Here is a 14,367-nt window from a genome sequence, read left to right as displayed (position 1 = left end):
AATTAGTTAAAATGCAATGCAAATGAATTTTGCCATATAGCCAATAACTGCTCTAGGCAGAAAACCATGTTAAATGGCTTTAAAATAGCTCGCATTTAAATTTCTAAATGCTCCAGCATGTCAGTGTATTGAGACAATATTTACATGTGCAGAAAATATTCAGTCGTCAAAGTGTTTGGCAAATGGTTGGAGAAATTAACGATAAGCAAAATTATCGGTCGAAGAAAGGTCCAGTTGGCGAAAGATCCAATAGAATATAGAATAGATCTCTGCGGCTTATGAGAGACTGAAAGATCATATCATATATCATCATATAGTTCATTGAGGTTATCAACCAAAAGTATTGATAGAGGGCGATGTTTCTGTATCAATGCCAATCTTTATTTTTTTTATTTTACAGTGTTGTAATGTGAATAGTTTTATCAATTAATTAGATTTTTAAATCCTCAATTGAGAAAATATTGAATAGGCTGCCGTTTCGCAACATATGGGTCGCGACCCAATGTTTGGGCCATGAAAACAAAATGATGGGTCGCGAAATTGTTCCGATGCTGAAATTGTTTATCAATTATACACTGATCTAAGATGTGAATGTTCTCAGTTTTGTAGAATCTACAAAACTGATATTTAGAGTTTTTCCTTGATGCGAGCAGCGTACCGGCACAATCGGGAATCGACAATGGAGAAATCCCCTTTTAGAACGTGTATTTACCTACCAACTGGTTCTATGACGATGCTAGTTTTCTGTAGTTTGCAAAAGCGTATGTAACCTGACTGAAAAATTGTGAACTTTGATGTACCGGCGTGAGAACTTAACAATGAACATTCAATAAAAAAAAGTTCAGCCCAAATGATGTTATACTCTTAGCGATGTTATTCAGGCCCTAGCTAGGCAAACTTTTTATGGTTCAGGAGAACCTCTTGAAATTAGTATTGAACGCAATTTAAGCTATCCTTAGTTGCGTGTGTTTACCGGTGGAAAAAGTATGCTACAATCGTTTTGCCAATTGCGAGTGCACTATTATTATCATTTCTGGCCAACTAGAGGTGCTGTTTATCATGATTTTTACGTGCGAGATTACCATTTCCGGTCATCTAGGGTTGTCATTTAACAAAATTCACTTTGCTACAGGCCCCACTACATGAAAAATTAAAAAATAAGGTTTTATACTGTTCTACGATACTCACTAAAATCGAATTTTCGTAATATTTTCGGAGAAACATGAAAAATGAAAGTTTTTATTAAATTTACTAATTTCACATTTACTTTGAAAAATACATCAACATTCATCTTGTGTTTGCTTATGTCACTAATTTCTTAGATCAAAACCAATATTATAAGATGTATAATATGTAGGCCTACATTCATTGTAAGTTTTTATTTCATTTTTAATCATTTAAAACAAGATTCAACACATCACTTAAAAACTAAAGCAAATATCTACTGAAAATACTCCTAAAATTTGATTAAACTACTAATTGTTATTAATGAAAATATAATAAATACTGATTTTTGATTAGATATAAATTTTATTTATTAATAACTAAACACAATGAATAATAATATTACTAAATTTAAATAATAATAAAGTTAAAGACCCCTTCCCTGCAATTTTGGACGTTTTTTGGAAAATAATACATATATATCACTTTAAAAACATTAAACCATGTCATTCCTTGTCTTAAATGTACGTTTTATGGTAAATTATGATAAAAAGTGAGAAACAATGCACTACCTAAGTAGCTCGCGGCGATCGACCTCTCGTGGACGGTCTTAGGCCTAGCCTAGCTAGGCTTAGTTTTGTAGGCCTAGCTGGTAAACATCGGTAACGTACGAACATCGTACGCTAGATATATACCTAGCCTGACGTTGTATAGTTGCTGCATTAATTGTCTTTCTATTTTTGCCAGACTCCGTTGATACAAATTGGGGAAAATCCGGTATTTTCGCTGAAAAGTTAGGAGTCTTCCATTTGTTTTGGCCTCACGATCGATCGAAAAGTGGGCGAATTACAGGTGAAAAACAAAAATATCAATCCGCGCGCAATGCATTTTGGGATTTATAGCGGGCCGCTATAATTATTAGAATCGACTTATTTTTCACATTTTAACCGTTTAAAAACAAAATAAGTTATCGCAATAGGACCATATAGTATTATTTTTACATTAAATATAGTTTGTGATCTTAAATTAGATCTAAAAAACGTAGGGAAGGGGGCTTTAATAATTTTATAAAAGAAATTTAAACAAATCACAATATGAAAATATTATTTGACTATTAATTTTATAACATTTTGATTAAATAACTAGCTTTTATTATAATAAATTAATAATTTAATGATAAAGCAAATGATAATTAAAAGAAACAAAGAGGAATCTTCCTATTAATACTATTATTATTCATAAGTCAAATTATTCAATAATTATAGATTCTGATTTTTTTTATGCTGCCTTCTTAACCATCATAACTGTTGTCTTAAGGCCTATCAAAAGTATACAAGTTGATGCCATTGTAATCAGCTGTACTTGGTGTAAGGTAAAGGCCATTCAGGTATGCATCATGACAACTCTCTTATGGTGCTCTTTTAACCATCATCACTGTCTTCTTGAGACTGATGTTACTACGGAAATGCCTCCAGTTGATGCCACTGTAATCAGCTGTACCTGGCGTAAGGTAAAGGCCATTCAGGTTTGAATAAGCACAGGCATGGTACCACCAACCACCTTTCCTGTGCTTAGCACAGTTATCAATATCCTTATCATTGTCTATATCATACGTTGTAAATTGTTGACCATTGTGGTATGCCAAAGAGTCACCTACACAAACAAGATAGTAGATCATCTTTAGTTTACTTCATATATCTTTAAATTAAAATTCATTTTTAAATATTTACATTTATTTATATTACAAATAAAATAAAAGATATTTGATATAAAAGGGAAAATAATAATAATAAATATACCCTACAATTTGTGATTTATTAACAGATTTAATTTTTGTTGTCAAATTGTGTGCCATAGATTAAATCATAAACACAATTTATAAATAGTATTAATTTGTTTTTAAGTTTTAGTTATGAACTATTCTTATATCATATATCCTTTATTTTATATATTTTGTTTTGTCAGAGTTATTATACTTTAAAAGCAATGCATTTCAATAATGAAGAAAACACAAGTTATATGAAACTGTACTAGAGTATACACACACTATGATTTTTATTTTAGATTTCAATTTGTTTAACTTTATTAAGTGCACCAGATATATCAACCTTGAAGTCTAGAGGGTCCCTAGTTGTTATCACTGGCTCCTTGTTTAAGGACCACTGACTAATCCTATTGAGTTAGAACAGGTGATGAATGCAAAAACAAAATAACTTTAATGTGCGAGTAGACTATATGTTATTGTAAGGTGTTTTGTCTGATTTTACAAAAAAAATTAATTTGGGCCGGTAGAGAATTCTATAATTCTGTAGTTACTACTGTAATTATATTTTGTTCACTCTTTATCCTGTTTGTGCAATTATTTAGCAAGCTTGTTTGGATATTAATCATACACATACTGTGGCATTAACTGCCTCATAAATGTCTACTACATTAATCATACACATACTGTTGCATTAACTGCCTCATAAATGCCTACTACATTAATCATACACATACTGTGGCATTAACTGCCTCATAAATGCCTACTACATTAATCATACACATACTGTGGCATTAACTGCCTCATACATGCCTACTACATTAATCATACACATACTGTGGCATTAACTGCCTCATAAATGCCTACTACATTAATCATACACATACTGTTGCACTGACTGCCTCATAAATGCCTACTACATTAATCACACACATACTGTTGCATTAACTGCCTCATAAATGCCTACTACATTAATCATACACATACTGTTGCATTGACTGCCTCATAAATGTCTACTACATTAATCATACACATACTGTTGCATTGACTGCCTCATAAATGCCTACTACATTAATCATACACATACTGTTGCACTGACTGCCTCATAAATGCCTACTATATTAATCATACACATACTGTTGCATTGACTGCCTCATAAATGCCTACTACATTAATCATACACATACTGTTGCATTAACTGCCTCATAAATGCCTACTACATTAATCATACACATACTGTGGCATTAACTGCCTCATAAATGCCTACTACATTAATCATACACATACTGTTGCATTGACTGCCTCATAAATGCCTACTACATTAATCATACACATACTGTTGCATTGACTGCCTCATAAATGCCTACTACATTAATCATACACATACTGTTGCATTAACTGCCTCATAAATGCCTACTACATTAATCATACACATACTGTTGCATTGACTGCCTCATAAATGCCTACTACATTAATCATACACATACTGTTGCATTGACTGCCTCATAAATGCCTACTACATTAATCATACACATACTGTTGCACTGACTGCCTCATAAATGCCTACTACATTAATCATACACATACTGTTGCATTGACTGCCTCATAAATGCCTACTACATTAATCATACACATACTGTTGCATTGACTGCCTCATAAATGCCTACTACATTAATCATACACATACTGTTGCATTAACTGCCTCATAAATGCCTACTACATTAATCATACACATACTGTTGCACTGACTGCCTCATAAATGCCTACTACATTATTCATACACATACTGTTGCATTAACTGCCTCATAAATGTCTACTACATTAATCATACACATACTGTTACATTGACTGCCTCATAAATGCCTACTATATTAATCACACACATACTGTGGCATTAACTGCCTCATAAATGCCTACTACATTAATCATACACATACTGTTGCACTGACTGCCTCATAAATGCCTACTACATTAATCATACACATACTGTGGCATTAACTGCCTCATAAATGCCTACTACATTAATCATACACATACTGTTGCATTAACTGCCTCATAAATGCCTACTACATTAATCATACACATACTGTTGCATTGACTGCCTCATAAATGCCTACTACATTAATCATACACATACTGTTGCATTAACTGCCTCATAAATGCCTACTACATTAATCATACACATACTGTGGCATTAACTGCCTCATACATGCCTACTACATTAATCATACACATACTGTTGCATTGACTGCCTCATAAATGCCTACTACATTAATCATACACATACTGTTGCATTGACTGCCTCATAAATGCCTACTACATTAATCATACACATACTGTTGCATTGACTGCCTCATAAATGCCTACTACATTAATCATACACATACTGTTGCATTGACTGCCTCATAAATGCCTACTACATTAATCATACACATACTGTTGCATTGACTGCCTCATAAATGCCTACTACATTAATCATACACATACTGTTGCATTGACTGCCTCATAAATGCCTACTACATTAATCATACACATACTGTTGCATTAACTGCCTCATAAATGCCTACTACATTATTCATACACATACTGTTGCACTGACTGCCTCATAAATGCCTACTACATTAATCATACACATACTGTTGCATTGACTGCCTCATAAATGCCTACTACATTAATCATACACATACTGTTGCATTGACTGCCTCATAAATGCCTACTACATTAATCATACACATACTGTTGCATTGACTGCCTCATAAATGCCTACTACATTAATCATACACATACTGTTGCATTGACTGCCTCATAAATGCCTACTACATTAATCATACACATACTGTTGCATTGACTGCCTCATAAATGCCTACTACATTAATCATACACATACTGTTGCATTGACTGCCTCATAAATGCCTACTACATTAATCATACACATACTGTTGCATTGACTGCCTCATAAATGTCTACTACATTAATCACACACATACTGTTGCACTGACTGCCTCATAAATGCCTACTACATTAATCATACACATACTGTTGCATTGACTGCCTCATAAATGCCTACTACATTAATCATACACATACTGTTGCATTGACTGCCTCATAAATGCCTACTACATTAATCATACACATACTGTTGCATTGACTGCCTCATAAATGCCTACTACATTAATCATACACATACTGTTGCATTGACTGCCTCATAAATGTCTACTACATTAATCATACACATACTGTTGCACTGACTGCCTCATAAATGCCTACTACATTAATCATACACATACTGTTGCATTGACTGCCTCATAAATGTCTACTACATTAATCATACACATACTGTTGCATTAACTGCCTCATAAATGTCTACTACATTAATCATACACATACTGTTGCATTGACTGCCTCATAAATGTCTACTACATTAATCATACACATACTGTTGCACTGACTGCCTCATAAATGCCTACTACATTATTCATACACATACTGTTGCATTGACTGCCTCATAAATGCCTACTACATTATTCATACACATACTGTTGCATTAACTGCCTCATAAATGCCTACTACATTAATCATACACATACTGTTGCCTTGACTGCCTCATAAATGCCTACTATATTAATCATACACATACTGTTGCACTGACTGCCTCATAAATGTCTACTACATTAATCATACACATACTGTTGCACTGACTGCCTCATAAATGCCTACTACATTAATCATACACATACTGTTGCATTGACTGCCTCATAAATGCCTACTACATTATTCATACACATACTGTTGCATTGACTGCCTCATAAATGCCTACTACATTATTCATACACATACTGTTGCATTGACTGCCTCATAAATGTCTACTACATTAATCATACACATACTGTTGCATTGACTGCCTCATAAATGCCTACTACATTAATCATACACATACTGTTGCATTGACTGCCTCATAAATGCCTACTACATTAATCACACACATACTGTTGCACTGACTGCCTCATACATGCCTACTACATTAATCATACACATACTGTTGCATTGACTGCCTCATAAATGCCTACTACATTAATCATACACATACTGTGGCATTAACTGCCTCATAAATGCCTACTACATTAATCATACACATACTGTTGCACTGACTGCCTCATAAATGCCTACTACATTAATCATACACATACTGTTGCATTAACTGCCTCATAAATGCCTACTACATTAATCATACACATACTGTTGCATTGACTGCCTCATAAATGCCTACTACATTAATCATACACATACTGTTGCATTGACTGCCTCATAAATGCCTACTACATTAATCATACACATACTGTTGCATTGACTGCCTCATAAATGCCTACTACATTAATCATACACATACTGTTGCATTGACTGCCTCATAAATGCCTACTACATTAATCATACACATACTGTTGCACTGACTGCCTCATAAATGTCTACTACATTAATCATACACATACTGTTGCATTGACTGCCTCATAAATGTCTACTACATTAATCATACACATACTGTGGCATTAACTGCCTCATACATGCCTACTACATTAATCATACACATACTGTTGCATTGACTGCCTCATACATGCCTACTACATTAATCATACACATACTGTTGCATTAACTGCCTCATAAATGCCTACTACATTATTCATACACATACTGTTGCATTGACTGCCTCATAAATGCCTACTACATTAATCATACACATACTGTTGCACTGACTGCCTCATAAATGTCTACTACATTAATCATACACATACTGTTGCATTGACTGCCTCATACATGCCTACTACATTAATCATACACATACTGTTGCATTAACTGCCTCATAAATGCCTACTACATTATTCATACACATACTGTTGCATTGACTGCCTCATAAATGCCTACTACATTAATCATACACATACTGTTGCATTGACTGCCTCATAAATGCCTACTACATTAATCATACACATACTGTTGCACTGACTGCCTCATAAATGCCTACTACATTAATCATACACATACTGTTGCATTAACTGCCTCATAAATGCCTACTACATTAATCATACACATACTGTTGCATTGACTGCCTCATAAATGCCTACTACATTAATCATACACATACTGTTGCATTAACTGCCTCATAAATGCCTACTACATTAATCATACACATACTGTTGCATTGACTGCCTCATAAATGCCTACTACATTAATCATACACATACTGTTGCATTAACTGCCTTATAAATGTCTACTACATTAATCATACACATACTGTGGCATTAACTGCCTCATAAATGCCTACTACATTAATCATACACATACTGTTGCATTAACTGCCTCATAAATGCCTACTACATTAATCATACACATACTGTTGCACTGACTGCCTCATACATGCCTACTACATTAATCATACACATACTGTTGCATTGACTGCCTCATAAATGTCTACTACATTAATCATACACATACTGTTGCACTGACTGCCTCATAAATGTCTACTACATTAATCATACACATACTGTTGCATTGACTGCCTCATAAATACCTACTACATTAATCATACACATACTGTTGCATTGACTGCCTCATACATGCCTACTACATTAATCATACACATACTGTTGCATTGACTGCCTCATAAATACCTACTACATTAATCATACACATACTGTTGCATTGACTGCCTCATAAATACCTACTACATTAATCATACACATACTGTTGCATTGACTGCCTCATACATGCCTACTACATTAATCATACACATACTGTTACATTGACTGCCTCATAAATGCCTACTACATTAATCATACACATACTGTTGCATTGACTGCCTCATAAATACCTACTACATTAATCATACACATACTGTTGCATTGACTGCCTCATACATGCCTACTACATTAATCATACACATACTGTTACATTGACTGCCTCATAAATGCCTACTACATTAATCATACACATACTGTTGCATTGACTGCCTCATAAATGTCTACTACATTAAAACAAACTAAAATCAGTAAATGTAGTTACTGCAGTAAATGCAGTGTAATAATTTTAACATGATCTATTGATAAGATAAGTTGGTGTACTGTGACTGAATTTGAACATTTTAATATAGTTAGATTTGTTTCAGGCCTGTAAGAAGCAATTGCGAAGTGGGAGGGCTATCAAAAAATGTATTTTATAGACAGTTTAGAGAGTACTTTGCGTTCAAGGCTTTTACATTATATTTGAGACGTGACATAAATAGGTAATCAAAAAGTATCAAATTATTAGTATTTGTTGTTTAAACGTTTAACTATTGTGGTCTAATTATGATATGACTGGTGAAAACATGGGGCTATGTCACAAAGGCATAGGATTATTTTTGCATGAGATTCACGTCAATATCAAATATTAGAATTGTTTTGTTCTATTTTTCAGATGTTTTTAGAAGCTTTTCTTGTTTGTCCAATTTCTTTAGGCTTTAGTATGTTGCTATTGAAAAAAATGTTAGTGCGCTCTCTATTTTGCGTCACGTCAAAGTATATATACGGTATACACTATATACTGTATACATACTGTACTACATACAGTTCAGAATAGGTGAAAATAAGTGACCAAAGTTAATGACGCTTTTGACTATCACAATTTTAAAAATGGTAAATCATGTGAAAGATAATTGATTGACCTAGACAATATAAAGAAATGGTGGAAAATGGAATACGGATAAGTAGATGCGCTCTATTAAATGTGATGCGCTATGACGAAAGAGACAAAAATTCTATATTTTATATTTGATTGGCCATACGATGACGTCATAATGTCTGGTTAGCCATATTGATTCATGATTCGATATCTACAACTTATCACCTTCCAGAATCTGTAATTTCAAAAAAGTTCACGACGTAGTTTAGAATCTATGACAGTTTAAAAAAAGGCATAATTTTCACGAATTTTAAAACTTTTTCATCGAAAACTCGCGCACATTTTTCAATTCTACGTGCTCGTATGACGTGATTTTAAGTCGAAATTGTTTGAAAATTGGTAAATTTACTAAAAAAGACCGAAAAAAAAAATCAAGTAAAAAAATTGATGTTTTTGCGCTATGTGCCCACGCGCACGTAAAAAATGTGCACGCGTGGGAATTTTTGAAATGCTCAAAATGACATGAAACGCGTAGAAAATTAATTAGAAGTTGATTTTTTCGCATTTTGAAATTTTAAATGCGCGTGCGCGCATAACTTTTTTCGCAATCTGCCATTTTTAATCCATAGATTAATCGTATGACGTCATTTTAATTTGAAATGATGTAAATCTTTTTTAAAATGACTAAGAAAGGCTGTAAAATCATAATTCAAGAAAAAAACACATGATTTTCATGCTCCGTGCGCACCTTACGCATAATTTTTTTCGCGCGCATGGAAATTTTTGACATGTTTAAAATGTCATGATCAGCGTAGAAAGTTGATTAGAAATTAATTTTGCGCATTTTGAAACTTTAAATGCGCGTGCGCGCGTAACTTCTTGTTAAACATGCCATTTTTAATCCATAGAAAGTTTGCGCTTGATATGACTTAAATTTTCACCAAGTTTCAATACAAAATGACTTTTGGTTTTTAATCTATGATCAATCATTGAAATTCATAAAATCGCGCGTAACTTACGCTGCGCAACTCCGAAATCGTCGAAAAGCTTGGCTGCACATCTACAGCTATAGGTCAATCTTATGACAAAGTTATACAATCTTATGTTGGCCAGAATTAGAGATATGCGTGCAACAAAATTCGTGGAAAGAAAGAAGAACATAGAAAACTAGATTTGAACTCGTCACTTTGACGAGTTCGGGTTATCCGCGCAAACGCAACATGCACATACTTTAAACTATGAACCTCGACAATTATTATGCCATCCTATGACATGAAATAAATATGTTTAAAGTGGTGAATTGTACCTAATATGTAGCATACAGCATATTACAGTATTTACAGAATACACTGTATATGTTATATACAGTGTAGCATAGACGAAATTACGAGACCCATCTTTTAAATCCAATTATTAACACGATGACGTCATCAAATTGACATATAAAATAACAATTTTAGAAGATAATTATCTAATTAATTACATTGATACAAATTTGAAAAATGTTGGGCACGTAAAAGTGAGATCCGCTCTCGTTTAAACGCAATGAACTTTTACGCAAGAGATGTAAATGTGACTTTTTGAATTCAACTGGCCATATGATGACGTCACAACATCTAATTGGCAAAATATTCACATGAATTTGTATCTACAATCCAATAGCTTCCATAAAACGTTTTAATCATGATTATCACTTTTTATTCTGACGAGCTATAACAGATTGAAATTTACTGTAAAGATGAAAATAAGTGACCCACGTTATTTACGTTTTTAGACATAATGACGTTATAAAAATTAAAATATTTTTAATTCATGCGAAAGATAGTTGATTGACATAGACAATATTAAAATTTCGGGGGAAATTGAATACGTATAAGCGAGATGCGCTTTGTTGAATGTGATGAGCAATAACGAAAGAGTAAAAAATCCTATATTTTACATTCGTGTGGCCATATGATGACGTCATAACATCCGAGTGGTGAAGGTTCTGCATGAATTCATATCTACAACATATCTCCTTACATATTAAATTAAAAAAATTGGGGGTCGTGGATGATCCTGAGGAGCTATAATAGATTAAAAATAGGCATAATTTTGACAATATTTTGTCACTTTTGCAACCAAAACGCGCGCAAATGGTCTAAATCAACGTGTTGGTATGACGTCATTTTAATTTAAAATGATGTCAATCTTTTTTAAAATGAATAGAAAAAACTGTAAAATCATAATTCAAGAAAAAAACACATGATTTTCATGCTCCGTGCGCACCTTACGCGTAATTTTTTTCGCGCGCGTGGGAATTTTTGACATGCTCAAAATGTCATGATCAGCATAGAGAGTTGATTAGAAATTAATTTTGCGCATTTTGAAATTTTAAATGCGCGTGCGCGCGTAACTTCTTGTGAAACATTCCATTTTTAATCCATAGAAAGTTCGTTCTTGATATGACTTAAATTTTCACCAAGTGTCAATACAAAATGACTTTTGGTTTATAATCTATGATCAATCATTGAAATTCATAAAATCGCGCGTAACTTACGCTGCGCGACTCTAACGTCATATAACGAAGTTTCTTGCACATCTACAGCTACAGGTCAATCTTTTGACAAAGTTATACAATCTTATGTTGACAAGGATGAGAGATATGCTTGCAACAAAATTCCGGGAAAGAAAGAAGAACAAAGAAGATGAAAAAAAAACTAGATTTGAACTCGTCACTACGGACGAGTTAGGTTATCCGCAGCGCAAAAGCCACGCGCACGACATAAGTTAGAATATTGCGCACAGAAAAACGATTATGCCATTGAAAAAGTGTTAGTGCGCCCTCTATTTTGCTTCACGTCTGAGTATATACGGTATACACTATATACTGTATACGTACTACATACAGTTCAGAATAGGTGAAAATAAGTGACCAAAGTTATTGACGCTTTTGAACATGATGACGTCATCACAATTTTAAAAATTGTAAATCATGCAAAAGATAATTGATTGACCTAGACAATATTACAAAATTGAGGAAAATGGAATATGGATAAGTAGAGATGCGCTCTATTAAATGTGATGAGCTATGACGAAAGAGACAAAAATCCTATATTTGATATTGGAGTGGCCATACGATGACGTCACAATGTCCGGTTAGCCAAATGGATGCATGATTCTACATATACAACTCATCTACTTTCAGAATATGTAAAAAAAAATAAAATTGACCATGTAGTTTATAATCTATGACTGTTTAAAAAAAGGTATAATTTTGACAAATTTTTTAAATTGTTTATCAAAAACGCGCGCAAATTGTTCAATTCTACGTGCTCGTATGACGTGATTTTAAGTCGAAATTGTTTGAAAGTTGGTAAAATTACTAGAAAAGGCTGAAAAAACAAAAATCAAGCAAAAAAAACATGTTTTTGCCCTACGTGCGCACGCGCGCGTAAAAGTATTGCGCACGCGTGGGAATTTTTGAAATGCTCAAAATGACATGAAACGCGTAGAAAGTTGATTAGAAATGGATTTTTCGCAATTTGAAATTTTAAACGCGCGTGCGCGCGTCACTTTCTGCGCAACCTGCAATTTTTAATCCATAGAAAGTTTGCGCTTGATATGACTTAAATTTTCACCAAGTTTCAATACAAAATGACTTTTGGTTTTTAATCTATGATCAATCATTGAAATTCATAAAATCGTGCGTAACTTAGGCTGCGCAACTCCGAAATCGTCGAAAAGCTTGGCTGCACATCTACAGCTATAGGTCAATCTTATGACAAAGTTATACAATCTTATGTAGGCCAGAATTAGAGATATGCGTGCAACAAAATTCGTGGAAAGAAAGAAGAACATAGAAAAAAAAAAACTAGATTTGAACTCGTCACTACGGACGAGTTAGGTTATCCGCAGCGCAAAAGCCACGCGCACGACATAAGTTAGAATATTGCGCACAGAAAAACGATTATGCCATTGAAAAAGTGTTAGTGTGCCCTCTATTTTGCTTCACGTCTGAGTATATACGGTATACACTATATACTGTATACGTACTACATACAGTGCAGAATAGGTGAAAATAAGTTACCAAAGTTATTGACGCTTTTGAACATGATGACGTCATCACAATTTTAAAAATGGTAAATCATGTAAAAGATAATTGATTGACCTAGACAATATTACAAAATTGAGGAAAATGGAATATGGATAAGTAGAGATGCGCTCTATTAAATGTGATGAGCTATGACGAAAGAGACAAAAATCCTATATTTGATATTGGAGTGGCCATACGATGACGTCACAATGTCCGGTTAGCCAAATGGATACATGATTCTACATCTACAACTCATCTACTTTCAGAATATGTAAAAAAAAATAAAATTGACCATGTAGTTTATAATCTATGACTGTTTAAAAAAAGGTATAATTTTGACAAATTTTTGAAATTGTTTATCAAAAACGCGCGCAAATTGTTCAATTCTACGTGCTCGTATGACGTGATTTTAAGTCGAAATTGTTTGAAAGTTGGTAAAATTACTAGAAAAGGCTGAAAAAACAAAAATCAAGCAAAAAAAACATGTTTTTGCCCTACGTGCGCACGCGCGCGTAAAAATATTGCGCACGCGTGGGAATTTTTGAAATGCTCAAAATGACATGAAACGCGTAGAAAGTTGATTAGAAATGGATTTTCCGCAATTTGAAATTTTAAACGCGCGTGCGCGCGTAACTTTCTGCGCAACCTGCCATTTTTAATCCATAGAAAGTTTGCGCTTGATATGACTTAAATTTTCACCAAGTTTCAATACAAA

At 33.6% G+C, this 14,367-nt stretch overlaps 2 protein-coding genes across 2 annotated transcripts in view; both read right to left on the bottom strand.

The window, feature by feature from the left end:
• Positions 1-14,367, bottom strand: part of LOC144839856 (fibrinogen-like protein A) — a 77,896-nt gene that overhangs the window by 14,136 nt on the left and 49,393 nt on the right. The window lies entirely within an intron of this gene.
• LOC144839870 (fibrinogen-like protein A) overlaps positions 1,303-14,367 on the bottom strand; it is a 30,766-nt gene continuing 17,701 nt past the window's right edge. The window contains exon 4 of the mRNA XM_078695438.1: positions 1,303-2,817. Coding sequence (XP_078551564.1) covers positions 2,573-2,817 — 245 coding nt within the window. The 3' untranslated portion in view covers positions 1,303-2,572. The remainder of the gene's footprint in view (positions 2,818-14,367) is intronic.

Source organism: Antedon bifida, chromosome 4, assembly GCF_963402885.1.
Source record: "Antedon bifida chromosome 4, ecAntBifi1.1, whole genome shotgun sequence".
Lineage (NCBI taxonomy): Eukaryota > Metazoa > Echinodermata > Crinoidea > Comatulida > Antedonidae > Antedon > Antedon bifida.
This window is presented reverse-complemented; position numbering and strand designations above follow the sequence as displayed.